This window comes from Haliaeetus albicilla, chromosome Z, assembly GCF_947461875.1.
Source record: "Haliaeetus albicilla chromosome Z, bHalAlb1.1, whole genome shotgun sequence".
NCBI classification, from domain to species: Eukaryota; Metazoa; Chordata; class Aves; order Accipitriformes; family Accipitridae; genus Haliaeetus; species Haliaeetus albicilla.
Genome location: NC_091516.1, coordinates 18,360,646 through 18,381,515, shown reverse-complemented (window position 1 = coordinate 18,381,515; position 20,870 = coordinate 18,360,646). Strand labels below are relative to the sequence as shown.

Sequence of the window (20,870 nt, the reverse complement as noted above, 5' to 3'; positions counted from 1 at the left end):
TTACAAAATGGTTGCATTTTCCCACTTAATCCTAAATTCTTTTCTAGGAAGGCTTTTATGCTTTAAGATAAAGAAACTGGGTAACCAGTCAAAATGGTACTTTCTCTAAATCAATCAAATTATGCAATGAGCTGACTAAATAAAATGTCCACCTTGTACTGAGAAGTAGTATATGACAGACACTACTTCCTTTGATTTGTACTCTCTAAGTCCTGGTAAAGTTAGGACAAGTTAGCGATTTTCACAAACACTTACCTCTCTGAATTTCTCAGTATGCATACTTAGGTGTACACCTGAAGGTGTATTCAGTATAGCACATACCTGCGCTGTAGCATACTCCTTTGTATTTAACAATGTTATCATGCTGCAGAGATTTAAGTATTTCGATTTCTCTTTCAAAGTCCCTAAGGTGCTCTTCTGTGCTATGTTGCAGCTTTTTCACAGCCACCACCTCCCCAGTATTATCCTGCAGTGGGTCATACCGGCACATCTCAACACTGCCAAAGTTTCCCTAGATCACAAATGGAAATACTTGAATTAAAAACAAGACCACATCATTGTTTCTTTCTCAGTGCTTGTTCATACTGCCTCAGGGGAAAGAGGGTGGGGGGGAAAGAGGGTGGGGGGGAAAGAGGGTGGGGGGGAAAGAGGGTGGGGGGGAAAGAGGGTGGGGGGGAAAGAGGGTGGGGGGGGAAGGGGGGGGAAGGGGGGGGGAAGGGGGGGGGAAGGGGGGGGAAGGGGGGGGAAGGGGGGGGAAGGGGGGGGAAGGGGGGGGAAGGGGGGGGAAGGGGGGGGAAGGGGGGGGAGATTATGTCAGATGCAGCTCTGCATTTTAGCCTTTCAGTGTGACTGGATTTTTTGTAGAGGTCAGCTATCTTTCTTCTAGCTAATGATACTGTGAAACTGAAAAAAGATCTAGAAGGAACTGCATGTTGTGGTCAGATAAGACTGAAATTATTCATTTCTGTAACAGAAGTCTCAATGTAAATAATGTATATGGGATCATCAGAAGATAACTGAAAAAGATAGTTCTTTCCTAGGCAATTAGAGAATTTCAAAACATCCTACCTTGCCAAGTTGCTGTAAAAACTTAAGATGTCTTTCTTCAAATTGTGTTGGGTCACGATCTTCAAAAGCGCCAGAAAATCCAAGTGCTCCAATTCTCATATTTGGCAACATATCACTTTCTGTCAGTAGCTCGTAATCTGAGGGGTAGGAGGAAGAAGGGAAGAGAGAAAGGGAACAGGAGGCACAGAGAAGCAAATAGGAGAAGAAGAAATTTATTACAGTCATGGCATGTACTACCTTTGCTTGGCATACTCCAAGCTCAGTAGAATATTAACAACCACCCTAATTTCTGTATAGTAACTTGCAGTCAAAGACAAAGATGTATTACAAAAAAGCCAAAAGACTTGTCTTGAGTCATAGCAAGTCTTGTTCTAATTTCCAATTTTCTTTTTTGCAGGCCTATGGTACTTTAAATTTAGTGACTATTGTGCAACAACTCCATTACTGCAGAGGGGAGAAATGTAAACTTCACAAGGGCTTGTGACAACACATATCTTCCACTTGGAAAAAAGAAAGATACCTATTTATTTTATTGAGAGAAAAAAGAAAGACAGTCACAAACATAACATACTTGGTTAAGAGACTAGAATGTTTGGGATAGACATAATGAAACCACAAAACTTCTTTGAATGATAATGCTAACTTCTAATGTGCTCTCTTTTAGAACAAACTAAAAAGCAGTAACAGAGTCCTTACGAACTTAGATTTCTGGGGCTGCTTTGGAGAGTGGTTGTGGGTCAACATACCAAAAAGGAAATGAACCAACAAGAATCAGGGTTCTTTTTGTCTAGTGTGTTCTTGTTGTATCACAGACTCACCTGGAGTGAACAAACTATTCAAGTCGCGTATAATTGCTCTAAATGAAGGCCTGAAATCTGGCTCATAATCCATACAGTTGTTTATAAGGTTTGCTAGTTCTGTCCAGTTGGGGGCAGGAAGCTGGTGCCTATCTTCATAAAACTGTAGTTTCTGGAATTAAATAGATAAAAGCCATTTTAATATACAACCATGAAGAGTTGCAGAAGCCTTAACATTCTCACCAGAGCAGCCAAAAGATACAACTCTCAGCCTAGACTTATCTCATCAAATGCACATCTGACCAATTTACATCAAAAGCAAAGGCTGACAATGTAGCAAGACTGGCCTAATTCAGAGTAATCTGTTCAGAAATTCCCAGTCAGTTACTGGTGGAAGATGATAAAATAGCAAAAGATAATGAGAAAGGTGGTGTCTCCTTTATTGGCAATTTCGTAAAACCTCAACTGGATGGGTCCAACAGAAAATTCTATCCACTTGTGAGCTGGCTGACCTCCTCCAGTTGTGAAAAGCTTCATGAGTATTATGAAAGAATGTAGATTAGTACAGGAGAGGAGGGCAACTTCAGAAATACCTAGATATGTATAAGCTAGGCCCAGGTAGACCTTAGCGCTTATTATAAGAGCTGATCAGACCACCTCAGAAATCAGATCAGGCTTTGTGAGAAGGTAACAGTCCATTTATAAAAATAATACTACAAATCTTTTTGTCAAGTAGAAAAGGAAATAATCTTTTTGCTTCCAACTAAGGAAGCAAATACATAAAAAACAGTATTTCTATGGAATGTGTTTCCCCTCCATCTCCTGCCCCTAATTGAGATGTTAACATTTCTGGTTTAGCTAAAATAGAATTGTCTGCAACACACAAAGTCTGACAGTATTTAAGATGGTCAATTACTAGAATAAAGCCAATTAACATCCATGTACATTGCTCAGAATACTTTTTGTTTAAAGTGATATGCTGTTGCAACAATGCAACAGAAATATGAACAAGATAATACTGGCAACTGTACTTCAAAAATAAAAATCAAAACTGACAACATAAAAACAAACCTGAAATCATCACTTCTGATCATTATCTACCAATGAAAGTGTCTTTTTACTACAGTAGTCATGGGCCACACCACTTTACATGCTGATATAGTTACAACAGCAGATGTTTTAAATTAGAAGTGTCCAAAGAACTGTTATGACTGCAGACCCAGTAATACTTACTCTTGAAGAATCCAATGCACTCAGAGGTTTGTCTCCTCCACTGCAGATTTCCCACAAAGTAGTACCAAAACTCCATTTGTCTGTGGCCAGACTTAATTGTTTGGGATTCTCAATACATTCAGGTGGAACCCATGGTATTCTCTCAAGAAGAACTGTGCAATCACACAAAGGAAACATCATGTCAAGATTAATAAGAAAACCCCAGAAAATTCTATAACATATTTGATTTAGTAAAAATTACTTTAGTATACATAGGTATTTCATTCTGTAATGTGCTTTTAATACTGTCCTGGTTTCAGCTGGGATAGAGTTAATTTTCTTCTTAGTAGCTGGTACAGTGTATTTTGAATTTAGTGTGAGAATAATGTTGATAACACACTGATGTTTTAGTTGTTGCTAAGTAGCGCTTAGGATCTAAGTTAAGGATTTTTCTCTTTCCCATGATCTCCCAGCAAGCAGGTGTACAAGCAGCTGGGAGGGAGCACAGCCAGGACAGCTGACCCTAACTAGCCAAAGGGATATTCCATACCATAGAACATCATACTCAGTATATAAACCAGGGGGAGTTGGCTGGGTGGGGTGGATTGCTGCTCTGGCATCAGTCAGTGGGTGGGAAGCAATTGCACTGTGCATCACTTTTTTTTAAAAATTATTTTAGTATATTCCTTTTCATTACTATCACTATTATTATTATTATTATTATATTTTACTGTTATTATTTTTAGTGTTACACCTTATTTTACTTTAGTTATTAAATCGTTCTTATCTCAACCCATGAGTTTTACTTTTTTTTTTATGATTTGCCTCACCGTCCCACTGGGGATGTTGGGGGGAAGTGAGCAAGCGGCTGCATGGTGCCGAGTTGCTGGCTGGGCTTAAACCACAACAAATACCTTTCCAAAGTTTTGCTCCTGCCTAAAGACAAAGCTACAGAATATGTACAAAGATAATATTTATGAATCAGAGTGGAGGACCATTATTTTTATTGTAAAAGAAGTCTAAAGTTATACAGCTGCCTTAACATCATTTCCACATTATATTTTTGCTCCAACTGCTCTATTTCCCACAATGTTACCAAGATTTAGTAGCTACCACAAAGGAACTAGATGGCAAAGAGTAAGAAGTACTTTGCTAGTGTTTGGCACATTATGGCACAGCAAAAGGCACTATAACAAGGAATTTAATCTTACTTGATTTTTAAACTTTTGATACTGATTGTATGTAACAAGGTAAAAGATGGTATGGTACTGATGCAGATTTAGAGCTCCTTAAAATGAGACCTTGTAAGATTAGTGTAGGCTTCTCATTTAAAAAGGGAATTTAATTTTTTTTTTGAAAATTATGATACTGCATTGCTTATAGCCTCTTAGATGTGTTATTACTTTTGTCATGTATAAAATTACCAAATATAAAGTGAGTTCATTTTTCCAAAATTATTAAAAAGACTAGATAAAGAATAGTCAGGTTACTTCAGTTTCATTAGCATAACAATCTTGCACACACTTTTGATTTCTTTTCACTTAATTTTGCTGTTTATAAAGCCTAGAATAGCCTCAATGGCAGATGATAATCCAGTATTTTTAGCATCATCATGGTTTCAGGTATTCACCAAGAAATGCACTGAAGGCGATTTTCCACTGCCAGGTAGCATTTTCAAAAGTGCATTTACTTTCAGCTCTGAAAGCTTCTCCAAGCTATAGAAAACAACAATTTAATCTTGATCTATAACAGGATACTAAGTCCAGCAGCTACCTGCAGATGCAAGAGACTTACTCATGGTACATTATAGCATACTAATAGTAGTATTACCAGTTAAAAACAAAAGTGGAAAATGAGAACAGCAGGGAAAAAACCCTCACACAATGGAGAATTGTGTTTTATTTCCTGTAGCTGTTTGTTGATAAAGAAGATACACTCAAAACTGCTGACTAGGAGTCCAGAGATTATTTTAAAGTGACAGATGGATGAAGGAACTTTGTAACAGAAGTACTTTAGATGGTGGTCAGAAAAAAAATCAAAAACCACCCAAACTTATTTTTCAAGTCAGAAGCATTAAACAAGAAAGCCGACACAAAGACTTACTATCTCTTGGCAAAACTGTAATACTGATGCCAGGATCACTTAGTTTTATAAACGGAAGGTTTCCAGACTTCCTGTCTTCCTCTCTGATAAGCAAGATGTTTTTTGCACAGACATTCCCATGAACAAGGCCTTTATCCTCCTATGAACAGAAATGAACCTTTTACATACTGACAAAAAAAATCTTAAAAGAGGTATTTAAAAACCAATTCTTTACAGCATGAGGGAAACATCAGCAAAGAAAATAATGATCCTAGATTAAGTTGATCAAATCTCAGACATTTCAGCTGTTCCTCTCAGTCTTATAGTTTATAGCCAATTTTCATTCATTTTAATAAGTTTAAAATTACTTAATGTATGTTAACTCAGAAGAATACTGATCCATCAGTATGATCCATTTAAAATGAACATAAGAACATTTAAACTCTGTTAAAGGGAAGACTTATCTAATCACATATCCTGTCTTGAATAACAGACTTTATGTTGAATTCAACAGACTCTAAGGTTGGGACCTAATGCACAAAAAGAATGTGCTCGCAGTCTGAACAGTACAATGTTTTCCCCTCCCAGTGATTAACTACCAACACTACCAGGAAATAGTTTATGTTCAGCATCATGAGCTGAAGTGGTAAAACCAGGAAGGTCTGATTCCTGGGGGGGGGCGGGGAGCGCGGAGAGAGAAAAGAATTTTTACTGGAAATGTGTTTTTATTTCATACTAAACCATAAAGCATTAAAAAAGAATGGGAAATTCAATTACACTTTGTGCAAGATACGAAGGTCTGTCCTTGGCTATCCACTAATTATGTGGTATATGCCATGCCTATTTTCAAATACCCTTGAGTTTCAAGAAGTAGGGTGATAGCTCAGCCATTCTACATGTATTAGCCTGAAACATTGGAATTTAGCCATAACAAAACTGAGGAATAAACAACTTACCAGAAAATGCATGGCTAATGCCAACTGTTTGGCTACTTCCAGCTTCCACAAGATATTGATAACATTTTTGTTCTTTTTCAAATACGTGTCTAAGGATCCAAATTTTACATATTCTTGTACAAGGATGTCTGATTTAAAATAGCAAGAAGAGTAACAATTAAAACCAACAACAAATAATGGAATTTCAGGACAGATTCATTACTCTAGTACTACCCATCTCTTTCTTTGATACCTCGTTGGTGAGCTAACTATAAATTTGAAGCTATATGACATCTGAGTATTGCCACAAATACTCCATGTTCTTTTTACCTCTTCAAGGTGTGGAAGTTTGCCCAGTTTCTTCTCAAATGCAAAATTACTAGATTTAATAGCTTTTTACAGAATAGGTTTCCACCTTAACAAATCCACTAAGCATCTTTCCACCCTCACTTGAAAGGCACAATAATGTAAATTCTGATAAAACATAGTAGTGCACAACAATATCAATGTAGTGAGTCAAATAACATTCAAGTCATTCATTCTATTCTTATTGAAAAATACGATGCTTTGCTAACAAAAGATGCTTTTCTTGAAAACAGATTAATATTTGCACTAAAAAAAAAGTGTGCATATATATATATGACATATGCCTCCATGCAGTCATCCAGTGAATAACCCAAGAAACAAGATCCATTCATAGCACTGCACAGTCTACATCAGTTTCAATACAACAATTTCAAACTGCATGATCGAACTCTTGCCTTCAGCTGCAAGATGCTGACATTGCAGTGCTTCTCATTTAGACTCTAAAGACACTGGAAACTACTGGTATTATATTTGGTTGTAACAAACTGATTTTTATAACAATTTCATTTTATAGACAGCAAACTTTTTTTTTTTACAATTATGTGAAGCAATTTTCATCAAATCTGTACATCAAGTATGTAACCCACAAAAAATAACAACCTCTCTTCCCATTTCTTAGTAACTGCCTCTTACTAAACTGTAATAAGTGTCTTCAGAAATAGAACCATCTATAGAGGGCAACTGTGATCTAAAGGAAAAATAAGTTACCGTATACATCTTTGGATAATTTTTTGTTTTTTAATTATACACTTGATCTACCTGGAATTTTATATATAGTCCCTGTGCATGGTACAATGAATAAACTAGAACAAACACTCGTAGGCATTTTTGCGAACAAACTGACATAACAAGGTCTTGGCCAAACATAATGCTGTGCCTTTTCCAGCCTCTTAAGATAAGCAACTCCTGATACAGAATCCACCCTCACTTTTGCAAATTCCTTCTCTCTTAATGCAGGCAACTGTTTACATAATATGCTTATACAGTTATTATAAAATGCTTCCTTTTGTTACAAATTTCTAATCACAGGAAAAAAAAAATGGTTTTAGGGCAAACCAACGTTTCTGCCTAAAGACTGAATAAAGAAGAAAAACTGCCAAAGTGAGACCCAGCAGCACATATTCAAAGGTAGCACACATAAGCATATGACAACCATCCAAATTTATTTACAAGACATTATAAATATATTTCAGGTGTTCTAAAAAAACCCAAACAACCTTATTAATACATAGTCACAATGCAGTAAGCTAACCTGAAACCACATTCTACATCTGTTGACAATACAAAGATTTTACCTTTGTTAATATTTTGTAGTGTTTTTGTTAAAATAATGGGACCTCATGTTTTCAGAATGGGATCTCTAAACCAACTTCCCAAAGCTGTATTTGTGCTCACAAAGACAGCACATGGGTGGGAAAGAGTGGCAGTTTAAATTTCTGATCCCAGTAAACTAAGATTTTGTTGGGTAGCCAAGCACTTCCCTTTCTAGCTAACCACAGTTGATACAATGTAGGGGTGCAATTTTTCTGGCATTTCAAAAGCTTGTTTCAGAAGTTCAGCAAAACTTTTCAAAAGTGAGATTTTCAGAACAGACGTGACTGAGTTATTTACAGAGGTTACTATTCACGCTGACTGTATTCACACAATTTTTTCATCTTCTTTGTTTTCACCATATTAATTAGTTTTCATACACCAAGACTAATACTACTGCAATGTGAACACGTATTGGGTGTCCAGCTGGTGTGACAGGTTGGTTTTGTTTTCCCCTGCCTTTACCTAGAGCCAATGGCAACCTCTAAATAGACAGCTGTATAAAATTAGTACAAAAAGATCATCTATTTCTACTTACTTTCCTCTCCACATACGCAGACTCCATAATTTAACACCAAATGTTTGTAAGAAAGCTGGCTCATCATACTTGCTGCCTCAAAGAAGGACTTTGAGGAAGGAGAGAGAGATTGAGAGAATAAATATCAGTGAAAAGAAACCCCCAAAACATTACATGATTTCTAATAAATTTATTAAAACCATGTGCATTTTTAAAAACATTTCAACTTCCACATTATTGCAAAGACCCTGTGTAACATATTTTATATTGTTTATGGTTGGTTTAGGTTTGGTTTTCTTCCTTTTTTAAATAACTGATAATCCCCATTCCAGAGAGGTTAGCAATCTCTTTTTCTGCAGGCAGGGGTATCTCAACGTTTTAAAAAGAATCTTCTCTTCCATGTCAATTAGCTAAGTAAAGTAAACCACAGACAAATTCATGATGCACTACTGAGTTTTCAATAATACACTGATTCCAATAATACACTATTGTACACTAATTCCAGTAATACACTAATAATACACTATTGAGATTCCAGTAATACACTAATTCAGAACAGTCTGAATAATACACTATTTAGTTTCCAATTTATTTCTTCCTAGCACATTATTAACTTAAAAGACAAGTATTATATCACTCATACACTACTGTGAGACCTTACCTAACCTTGTCAGGAAGGTTTCAGATGCTTTTATTTCTTTAGTTATTTTTTAATTCTCTTTAGTGGCATCTCCAGCTACACTTACTTGTATACTGATTATTCACCCAACAAAACAAGGTAAAAATTAGCGTATTTTCCTTCAGGTGAATATATTTGTATTTCTGCACTCTTAGTCCTTTTAACAAGTGATTTTCACTTAACTTTAGAATGTAAGTATGTTACCCAGCTTATTAAAACTAAAATAACGGTTATAGTTTCTTTACTGTTTTCAATTGTCCGAAGTGTATGCCTATGTTGCTTATGAATATTAGTTTTCTGAAATGTCTTTTCCTTTTTTGCTTACATTTTCTTACAGATTTGTCTAAAGTAATTGAAAAGTTCAGTACACAATGGACTGGTTCTCTTGGCTGCAAATACAGCTAGATTAATTAGGAATTTGATTCAATTGCATCATCAAAATAAACAATAAACAGCCACATAAAGTTACATTAATACATTAAAGACTTTAGCAAGATGTGGTAGTGTTTAAAATTAAATTCTCACATACACAATCTTGGGCTCAATTACATTACCAGTGCATTAGTTTTTGCACAAAGGCATTTCAGGTTTGCTCACAGCTTCACTCAAACAGTGAAAAGTCTAAGTGAATATGGATGATTCTACATATGGCAAGTGTTTCTCATACATAAATACTTCTGATTTTTAATGACTTGATGTGAAATGTTGATTTTACTGGAGAATCAGTGCAACTCCAAAACATTGAACATAGCCTACCAAAAGAAAGTAGTTTTCCATAAATGTTGGTCCCTCATCTGTACATAATGAATTTACTGGTAAAGGCAATTCTGTGGCCATGCCACTGTTCTCTGGCCCTCATTGGGAAGCTCTGAATTCTCTGATGGATGGTGGGGAGAGGGGAAATGAAGTACATTGGCTTTGGGAAGTACACCTATCTCAAATTCATTCTCCCAGTGAAACAAGGCCAACAATGAGCTTGGTTCAAAACACAGCCCTCCACCAGTGTAACAAATAGTCTTTTATTTTAAGAAAAGTAATGCTCAACATAACAAGGACAAACGTTATATAGCAGTTGACAATCACACCAACCTCAGAATAGTTTCTATGCACTTTATCCAGCACCTTTAAAAGAACTTCAGTTTGATGGAGCTGGCCATAGTCTCCCACTTCCTTCCTTACACCTTTGAAAATCTTAGTAAATGTGCCCTGTCCAAGACTCTCCTCCTAAAAGACAGGAAGGATACAGATAGGAAAAAAAAATCAGTAATCTCTGCCTGTTTTGAAAAGATCTCTTAAACAACTACCTTAAGTAATGCATATGCAAATCTTTACAGCTCATACACCTCTAGAGTCAGACTGAGGGGACAAGGAAGCAACTATAATCAGAAACAGCTTAAATCTTTGCTTATTGTTTCATTGACTCCTCAAGGATCTCAGAAAATAACTTGCTGCAAGAACCAGAGCGGAAGGAATTGCTGTTAAAGATATATTTAGATATCCCTACAATAAAGAAAACAAGTGTCAAAAGGACACTTAATTAAAAAAGACCACTCACTTGTACTAATGGAAAATTAAAAAAAAAAATTATTTTCTCTCACAACTCTAAGGAAAGATTAGAGCAAAATCTCATAGCTAAGATAAGGCTCTTTTACACATATACTGAGTTTTTTAAAACTTAGTGTGTATTAAACCAACCATCTGCAGTGGAAGAAGCAACTAATGGACTTACAAATATTAAATCCTCATTCCGGATTTTGTGAAAGACCATCTGGTTGACATTATTGTGTCTCTGTAGCGTAGGTGATGAAGGTACATCAGAAACACTATTGCTTCTGAAGACTAGGAGATTTGATTTATCTGGGAAAAGAAGGGGGGGGGGAGAAAAACAAAGTAAATTTGTAAAATATGAAACTAAAACAGTACTATTTCACAAGGATTATTAATGAGAAGCTGTTAATCCAACAAAAAGAAGGTATCACACTGAGATCAGTTTATTCAAAAAACCACACAGTATTTCATTAAACAAATTCAAAGTCCAATTTTTTTCTCATCAGCAAAACACTTAGGTTCACTCAGCTATTTCAAGTTTAAGTGCTCCTACATTCTGAAAATATTCCTGCCTCCTTTCACATTTGAACTTCTGTATTTGTGGTAACAATCAGGGATGGGTAAAGGGGATGTAAGTTATCTCCTTCTTTTATATTACAAAGTCATTCTGTTAAACATGTGCATATCTTTGATGCCTCTTTAAATCTTTTACATATTTTTACCCTGGCAGCACCTTAGTGATCCTCATTGCCTTACATTTACCAGAGTAATTATTCTTCAAGTGATTTTGAAAAAGGGTCTCCATAAAGCAGACCAGGTCTGTTAGTAAAACATATTCGTGGCTATATGCGTGCATGCGTGACTATATTTAATCAATAATTTATAATTCCGATGCATATACATTTTTGGTTTCAATAGAAATAAGGTTACAAAATTATTCTCTGTAGTGTACATATGTATTTACTTATCAAATCTTTTCTAAGCTTTTGAATTCATTGGCTAATTTCAGTCAAATTTGAAAGAGGTGAAAGTAATAACAAATAGTCTATTCTCTCAAGTTTTTGTTTAAGTAGGGACTTGGACAGAGACAAAGACTTACTAATATTAACTGTAAATAGTACTACTTAGAATAAGCAAAAAGGGCAGGTGTTATCAGAATTCATAAAGGAGAAAGATACTAGGAATATCAAAGTTAGGCAAAAACCTTTAATGTAAATTCAAGAAAAATCCACTCAGACAGGAGCTCTATTCCATGTGTATTTTCAGTTTTAAAAAGAATTTGAGATCACACTGCAGCCTTGGCATAATTCAGCTGTCAACAAACAATGAAAGAAATTAACTGGCATTGTTTGTTCCATTAATTATGGAACTATCCTCAGTGAGAAATGATACATGTAGTAGCTCTTTCCTTCTTAAGACAGGAAAACACTTGACTGAAGAAGAAACGCTGCTGCATACAATCCACTGCAATTAAGAAACCAGTTTTGCTTCTAACCGTGGGAAGTGGCTACCATGATTCCTTCAGGAATACCATCTTATAACAAAGTAAAATTTAGCAGACACTAGGACTGAAAACTATGCCTAAGAAGATGCACAAATAAGTAAGTGAAATAAAAAAAAAAAAAACAAACACATATATATATATATATATATGTTGTGGTTTAACCCCAACCAGCAACTAAGCACCACACAGCTGCTCACTCACTCCCCCCCCACCCAGTGGGGTGGGGGAGAAAATCAGGAAAAGAAGCAAAATCCATGGGTTGAGATAAGAATGGTTTAATGGAACAGAAAAGAAGAAACTAATAATGATAGCACTAATAAAATGACAACAGAAATAATAGAAGGATTGGAATGTACAAATGATGCGCAGGGCAATTGCTCACCACCCACCGATCAACCTCCAGTTAGTCCCTGAGCGGTGATTCCCCCGGCCGCCACTCCCCCCAGTTTATATACTAGGCATGACGTCCCATGGTATGGAATACATCATTGGCCAGTTTGGGTCAGCTGCCCTGGCTGTGTCCTGTGCCAACTTCTTGTGCCCCTCCAGCTTTCTCGCTGGCTGGGCATCAGAAGCTGAAAAATCCCTGACTTTAGTCTAAACACTACTGAGCAACAACTGAAAACATCAGTGTGTTATCAACATTCTTCTCATACTGAACTCAAAACGTAGCACTGTACCAGCTACTAGGAAGACAGTTAACTCTATCCCAGCTGAAACCAGGACAACCTACCAGAGAGTCATTTGATGTTAACTTATTTTTAAATCTTTAATTTAAAAGATGGAAACTCTTCTGCTTAGAAATAACTTCTCTCTTACCTTTTGGTTTTGGAGGACAGCACTTGATGAACTGGAAAATTATGCTGTCTGAACGGACGGTTTCTGTCTGGTAACAGGTCAGCAGATCCTTAAGATTACCAAAACTTCTCTTGGTTCCACTAAGGTTATATTCTCCATTCTCATTCTTTGTAATTAAGCAGTGCTTATAATCAGTGGTATTCTCACGCTGCAGAGGTTTTTTCCATTAAAAATAAAATTGATCAATATTTAGTATTTGAAAGCTTATTTAAATGTATAGCACTCTACTAATTAAAGAAATAACGCTTCAGCAAAATACTACCACAATTTGTTATTTTGTTCTCACTATGTAAAAGTGATTCTGAGAAAACATGATTCCACTCCCATCACTGGAATTAGCTCAGTGATGCTAAGAAAAACAAATGTTACGAAATCTGCAAAGATGGACCTGAGAAAATAGATAACATCCTAGGAAAGATCCTTCAGAGCTAGTAATGAAAGCTTCTTCACCCTTACATTCCAACAAAATTTTTAGAAGCAATAGCCCAAATGCTCACACTCCATGTTCTTCTGGCAAGCATTTGGAGATGTCAGCTGTATTTCTGTTTTTCTGTCATCTGCAGTACAGTTCTAAGCAATTAGTTCCTAGCACAGATTTTCAATATGCACTGAATTATTTTTACAATGAGTCTTGAAATGATCCCATTGAACATTTTTAAACAAGAGGAGCTTTTAATAGTGTTTTCATGGTCCTTCACATCAACACTGTGGAAAATGTTCCAACAAAATCTGAATCTCAAAAGCCTTCTAACAGCTTACCCAGAAAGACTCAGAACAAGAAAAAAAAAATGTAGCTAGGTCACTTGATGGCGGACTTAACTCAGAAACTTAACTCTCAGGCTTTGACCCTCTCAGCTTGCTCAGGGATGGATCTCTTAGTCTAAAAATCTCCCTATCAAACACACTTCACTAACTGGACATAAAATTTTTGTGAACCTGATCTTAAAATGGCTGTTTACTTCTCCATCCAAACATCAACATTATTTTGTCATTTTCAGAGATATGTACATATCTCTGACAGTATTTAGCGAACTTGCTAGCTTGCTGCACACCAGCAGGAAAACCCATGTACTACCTTCATTAGTTAAAAACCCAATGGTAGCTCTGTTGATTTAATTAAAGAGAAGCCCATCCTTGGAACAAGATCATGCAATTATGTAACAGCAATATTAAAGTACTGTATTATCACTAACTGCAATCTCACAGAGCAGAGGTACATCTGGTTCTTTAGCCACATGAGAATTGCAGGCTTTTCAAGGGTGACTCCCACGCTAGATAACACCAGATATCCAGCAGATCTGTGTCGATGTAACAGCTGCAAATAATCTGGCTGGCCCCACAGTGGGGATGGGGAAAGGACCCAAACCCAGAAGAACCCGTTAAGGAGAGACACTCTCAGATCACCAAGGGCTGTATACTCAGTCTAACTCAGCCCTGTTTGGAAGAAGGGAGGAAGGTGGGTAGGCAGAAATGCCAGGAAAAAATCCAACTGAAAAAAAACCCCCAAAACAAACCTTAAGAAAAAAAACCCCAAACATTTACTACATGTCCCAAAAGCCATGTCACCATCCCCACAACTCTCAAGCTCTCTTCCCTCCACCTGTCTGGTTCTCCTAGGCATATGGTATGTGTCATAGTGATTCTTTACCATACAAGTATTTTGATGTTTCTCACAAGACCCTGAAAATTGGCCAATCTGACAGAAGTAGCTATAGAATATACACATCAGACACATTCTGGAGAGAAAATTCAGAATAATTTACTGAACATCCCAGGCTCCTTACTACAATGCAACAAAGATTACACAGGTACTATCTAAGGCAGAATACAAACCTCAATAGCAAAGGTGAGGAAGTATTTTTTAAAATCTTTAGGACTGCAACGAAGAACGTAGAAACCAGTCTGATTACCTGCTTTCTTCAGTTTACTGATAGCAAAGTCCATGCTATAATAAAAAAGAAAAAGTTTAATATTGCATAATTTCAAAATCCAGGAACATCAGAGACTGGCCAATGAGCACTATTACCAGATACCTAATACAACAACAATTCAAACTCAATTTTTTACAGCTTCCTTTAAGTTAATCTTTTTGTCCCTTTATTTTCCAATATTCAGGGTGGGTGCTTATGTAGAGAAAAGTATATTAAAAATTCTTAATACTGAAAACACCACAATTATTTGTTCGATGAGAAATCTTACAGTCTAAAAAAGTATATTCCCCTAAGCTTATGATACGACTTTCAACATCCATTATGGAAGAAATTGTAATAAAAGTGTCTAATGAATAAGCTAAAATTAACAAAATATTTGTGTGGATGAAAAAGGTGGGTTTAACTTGGGAAAAGGCTAACAAGAAAGAGAAGTTGAAATAAATCACTTGTTACTACATGAACCAATTTCCCTTTAAACAAGCCTTGCTAACTGACTATTTCTGTCCTCAGGGAATGAAAAATAGAATGGCTTGAAAAGGTCTAGACTCATTACACATCCTTCTAAACAGCCCTAAATAAAAGTCAATATACAGCATTAGTCATTACTGCAAGAAATGTGGTTAGAACTCTATAGGTCTCCATCCCTCTCCTCCTTCATCTCTTCTGAATGTTATAGCACCTATCCTCTTTCTGTCATTGCTACAGAACTATTCTGTATTAGCTGAGTAGACAGTGCTAGTTTCAGGCAACACATCTTGCACATATCCATGTTCAAGCTTTCTGTAGCTAAAGCAAATACCCATTTTATTCTGCCTAACAAAACATTTCTAGGTCCCCATGTGTGCTTTTGCAAACAATAAACAATACTATATGAACTATTAAAAAAGTTAAAAAAATTCAATGAAGGTACTAAATTCCTCCTCTAAAAAACAAAGAAAGCAAACAAGAGACAACAGTACTTAAAAACAAACAAACCCTCCAACTTATATGGCTAGCAGTTCACTGCAATCCTTGCTCAAATATTGAAGAGAGTGTTATCTGAATTTGCTTTCTTCTCCTTGGCAACTCAGATAATAAAACTGCTAGAGGCTGCAGTGAAAACATGATCTCATGCTGTCTATAACACAGTATGTTGCTGCCATGGTAGTAATTGTAATTCTGTAAAATCGGCATCATGACTTTCCTACCTGCCTCACTTGAAGAAAAAAAGAATTCTAAGGGAACAAAATTAAAGCCAGAGTCTTTCAATTAATTTTTTAGAATACATCAAGAAGGCATGGTATTTTGCAAAGCAAAAAATAAGAGGAAAAATTTAAAGCATTTTATGTTATATAAATGTAACAAATACACATTTCAAGATGTCCATCATGATTCAAAGTCAACTAAAGTTCATCTTTCAAAAATAGTATCACCATGTTACATTGCTAAAAAATTGCTTACAAAATAGGTCCATGGCAGTTGCTTTGGATATTTTCAAGGACTGATGGTGGTGCTACTTCTTTACAGAGATAATGGTGGGCATCCGCAGTTAATCTGTAATATCCATCGATTAATGATACAAAGGAGAGAGCTTCTCTTAATGACTGAAATTCAGCCTCCTGTTAAATTGCCAGGGGATAAGGGGGGGGGAGGGGGAGGAGAGAAAGAATTTCAATTTTTAATAGGCAACACAAAATTCCTGGATATGGTAATGGTATAAAAGATAGAAATATATACATATATTAAAGCTATCACGATTGTTTTCAACTACTATTTGTACAGTTCTCCTTCCTGGTGCCACCCAAAACTTGTCAGCAATCTTCAATGTTCAAAATTAAACCCAAACCAAAGAAATCTGCCATAAAAAACCCCTTTAAATATATGAAACAGCAGAGGAATGCTGACAAGAGGGCAAAAGGGAACATTTGAAAGGGAAAAACTGAGTAGATACAACTCAGCATGGCAGGCACATACTGCACTGCCAACAGAGTGATAACTTTTTTCCTAAAGGAAAGTCTTTGCTTATCAAAGATTTATGGCGCTGCCTTCAAGTAGCAAAGAAAAATCTCTAGAAAAGCACTTGCCTGAAAATTTAACTAGTAGTCAGCAAAAACTGGCATCCTGATCTGGATCAGAGATGGAAGCTGACCTTTAACTACTATGAAGAGAGGTGCAATGGATGGAAGCAGGGAGAAAAATAATGTGATCAAAGGAAAATGGGGTGTGAAAAATGTCTATGCAGAATAGATTGAACAGGTAACAGCAGGGTAAAATTAAATTCAACATATTTATTACTGCCAGTAAGGGTAAATATAGTCTATTTTTATGTAATTATCTGTATTTTCTTAATATTTTATCAGTTGTATCAGAGCATTAAAGAGAGTCTTTACTTCACAGAGAAATTACTCTACCATCTACACAGTCACACTAGATTTCATTCAGTAGCATAGGCCAACAGAACAGGCTTTTGTATGTTCTGCACAAGTTTGCCCATGACACTAGGGACACACTTAGTGGCTGAACACAACTCCTCGGCAAGTTCTTTGCTAGACAGCAAGAAAAGAGCTGGTGCTTTTGATCACATGCCAAGAATTTGTCTGGAGCCTTCAAACTCTTTATTAAAAGAGGACCTGGAAACAACTATCTTTCCAGTTGTTTCAACATGATAGGAAAACACCCCACAAACAACAGACCTAGAAATCCAGCCATTTTAATCAATCCATGTATCCTAAAACTGTGTAAAGTACATTTCTAAATGAATTCTACTAACTGTGTAACAGGTTAAACTAAATCACAAATTCTAATTTACACATCAGCTAATTCTGTTCTGTAAAGTGTCTACACACAAATCATAAACAAAACAGCAACTACTGGACTTTTTCCTACTCTACCTTACTCTTTAGTAGCTTTTTTAGACAAGCTCTTAGAAAGTCACTTTTACCCTCAGAGGCATATGCAGTCAAGTACCTAACTACTGCTATTGAGAATTTTTAAAGAGAATTTTAATGGCTCAAGATTAAGGAAGCCTCCTCCACCAATGTGAAATATTATTATGCTCTCAGCATCATAGATGGACATCACAGATATTCCAGCTACTCTTATGTCTCAATAAAAAGCCTTGAAAAAATTTCAAATTCTTAACAGGTCATTAATTCTGTGCCATTAATGCAGGAAATGAATGAAAATCACAATTCTATTATAAATGAAAGTAAACCATATGCCTTTTTTAAAAAAAGCACCATTAGAGAGACAATAAAACTAGTTAATGCTTATTGAAATATTTTTGGAATTTTTAAAAGTTATTTTTACAGAAAACAAGTACATAAACTGTACACAGCTCTTACACACACAGAGAAGGAAGCTCTCCAGTTGCACAAATGGCTGAGATGAGGAGCCCTGAAGGTCCACAGATCAGTCACGGAGATAAAGGAAGAAACAACTTGCATTGGCTTTGCATGGCAAGGGGGCTACAGGGGTGGCTTCTGCGAGAAGCTGCTAGAAGCTTCCCCCATGTCCGACACAGCCAATGCCAGCTGGCTCCAAGACAGACCTGCCACTGGCCAAGGCCGAGCCCATCAGCAATGGTGGTAGTGCCTCTGGGAGAACATATGTAAAAAAGGGGAAAAAAAACCCTCGAGAGCAGCAACAGCTGCCAGAGAGGAGTGAGAACATGTAAGAGAAACAACCCTGCAGACACCCAGGTCAGTGAAGAAGGAGGGGGAGGAGGTGCTCCAGATGCCAGAGCAGAGATTCCCCTGCAGCCCGTGGTGAAGACCATGGTGAGGCAGGCTGTCCCCCTGCAGCCCAGGGAGGTCCACGGTGGAGCAGATATCCACCTGCAGCCCATGGAGGACCCCGTGCTGGAGCAGGTGGATGCCCAAAGGAAGTTGTGACCCTGTGGGAAGCCCATGCTGGAGCAGGCTCCTGGCAGGACCTGTGGACCCGTGGAGAGAGGAGCCCACGCTGGAGCAGGTTTTCTGGCAGGACTTGTGACCCTGCGGGGGACCCATGCTGGAGCAGTCTGTGCCTGAAGGACTGCAGCCCATGGAAGGGACCCACGCTGGAGCAGTTCGTGAAGAACTGCAGCCCATGGGAAGGACCCATGTTACAACAGTTCATGGAGAACTGTCTCCCATGTGAGGGACCCTATACTGGAGCAGGGGAAGAGTGAGGAGTCCTCCCTGTGAGGAGGAAGGAGCGGCAGAGGTGATGAACTGACCACAATCCCCACTCCCTGTTCCCCTGTGCTGCTGGGCAGGAGGAGGTTGAGAAAATCAGGAGTAGAGTTGAGCCCAGGAAGGCGGGAAGGGTGGGGGCAATGTGTTTTTAAGATTTGGTTTTATTTCTCATTACCCTACTCTGGTTTGATTGGCAATAAATTAAATTAATTTCCCCGAGTTGAGTCTGTTTTGCCCATGACAGTAACCGCTGAATGATCTCTCCCTGTCCTTATCTCAACCCACAAGTCTTTTGTTGTATTTTTTGCTCCCTGTCCAGCTGAGGAGGGGGAGTGATAGAGCGGCTTTGCTAGGCACGTGGCATCCAGCCAGGGTCAACCCACCACACAACTATGTGACAGTTATACCTGCTGGAAAGCCTGACTCGAGTGCAATGCTGGCATTCAAACTAAAACAACTTAACTTTTTACATTCATGTATAAAATACTTTAAGATCTTCTTTCAAGAATTTTAAATAGTAAAAGCAATTACATTAATTTTATTGCAATACTCATTTTCTGTGTATCATCATTCCTTCAGAGCATTTTGAAGTCTTTTTCAATGTATTGGTCACTGGCAGACTGCTTACCATGACAGCGTAAAAACAGTATGCTTGATAACCAAAACCACAGACTCAGGTTTAAGACTCCAATAAGGAAAAGAACCAATCTGTGTATCAGAAATTACCCTCAACTATAAACACCTATTTTTGTTTCAGTCCATGCACAGACCTTTGAATGCAAAAGACCTCTGGTGTTTGGATACACTGCTTATACTGCTGAAATGCATTTAGTTTTACCTCATGCTTGATTAACATGGTGATTAATTATACAATACTATAAATACCACAGCAATCACACAGTCTGCTCAAAGCAACATCTATTTGAAAAAACAGCAAGTAAACAGACCAGATTCTTGCTGTCTTGTTTGTGAATGGTGACAATTCTTCTCTCACTGGAGCCTTCTTGGCTTGCTTGCTTAATGCTGACATCAATTATATCAGGAAAATCACAGTATGTTTGTAAATCCTGAAATAAATATTGGTTATATAATGTCAGTAATAACATAAATAGCAACTAAAAATCCCCACCAATTTGCAGCATTAGAATTCCAACAACTCTGAACTTGTAAGCTAGCAACAAAGAGGACCATAAAACCTTAAATATGCCTTTACAAATAAAGAAAGGAGTTGTGTGTTTACAGGACCATCACTAGGAGCACCAATGAAAAAATGCAAAAAGATCCAGGAACCATGAATGGAAATACCATAAATGGGTTGGGGTTTTTTTTACTGCAGATAGTTCTTTGCTCTGTAGTATTTTGTGAGGATTAACAATGGAACATTTTGATTAGTCTTTTGGGGGAGCTTTTTCTTGGGGGGGGGGGGGGAACTTATTATTAGCATCCTGATTGCAGAGGTTTAGAAAGCCTGTTAACAACCCCAAATGTCATGGCTTCATTCAGAGTGATACAAGCTGCAAAATCTGCTGCCAAAGAGATGGAAGTAGTATGAATGAAGAAAGGGTCTAAGAGAAGGTTCTCCTATCAGCCCCCCATGGTCATCACTGACCAGGTAACGTGAAGCACTGATCCTAATTACATGGGAAATCCAAGACACATTTTCCTTTGATAGCAAGTTCAGGTAGTTGTTGATACTATTATATTCTGTACCACCTCCTTCAGTCTTTCACAAGTCAAATTGCAATGTTACATAAATCATACTTTGTTTTGTTTTCAGTACAACTTCAGATGCTAAGTAACATCCTTAAATAAAGGTAGATTTAAAGGTAGATTTATCTAAGATTATTCTTCCAAAGCAAGTAGATTTTATTCAAGTCAGAATACGCCATTTATATGGCTGCAAGC

General features: G+C 37.2%; 1 protein-coding gene across 7 annotated transcripts in view; it reads right to left on the bottom strand.

Moving 5' to 3' along the window:
• JAK2 (Janus kinase 2) overlaps window positions 1-20,870 on the bottom strand; it is an 86,129-nt gene that overhangs the window by 15,580 nt on the left and 49,679 nt on the right. For all 7 annotated transcript variants that reach the window (XM_069777572.1, XM_069777575.1, XM_069777569.1 and 4 more), the window contains 13 exons: window positions 19,913-20,032; window positions 16,249-16,406; window positions 14,711-14,822; window positions 12,839-13,025; window positions 10,697-10,824; window positions 10,057-10,191; window positions 8,310-8,397; window positions 6,116-6,243; window positions 5,181-5,319; window positions 3,099-3,250; window positions 1,887-2,037; window positions 1,069-1,205; window positions 322-511 (listed from right to left, as the gene is read on the bottom strand). In XM_069777572.1, the coding sequence (XP_069633673.1) occupies window positions 322-511; window positions 1,069-1,205; window positions 1,887-2,037; window positions 3,099-3,250; window positions 5,181-5,319; window positions 6,116-6,243; window positions 8,310-8,397; window positions 10,057-10,191; window positions 10,697-10,824; window positions 12,839-13,025; window positions 14,711-14,822; window positions 16,249-16,406; window positions 19,913-20,032 (1,825 nt within the window). The remainder of the gene's footprint in view (window positions 1-321; window positions 512-1,068; window positions 1,206-1,886; window positions 2,038-3,098; window positions 3,251-5,180; window positions 5,320-6,115; window positions 6,244-8,309; window positions 8,398-10,056; window positions 10,192-10,696; window positions 10,825-12,838; window positions 13,026-14,710; window positions 14,823-16,248; window positions 16,407-19,912; window positions 20,033-20,870) is intronic.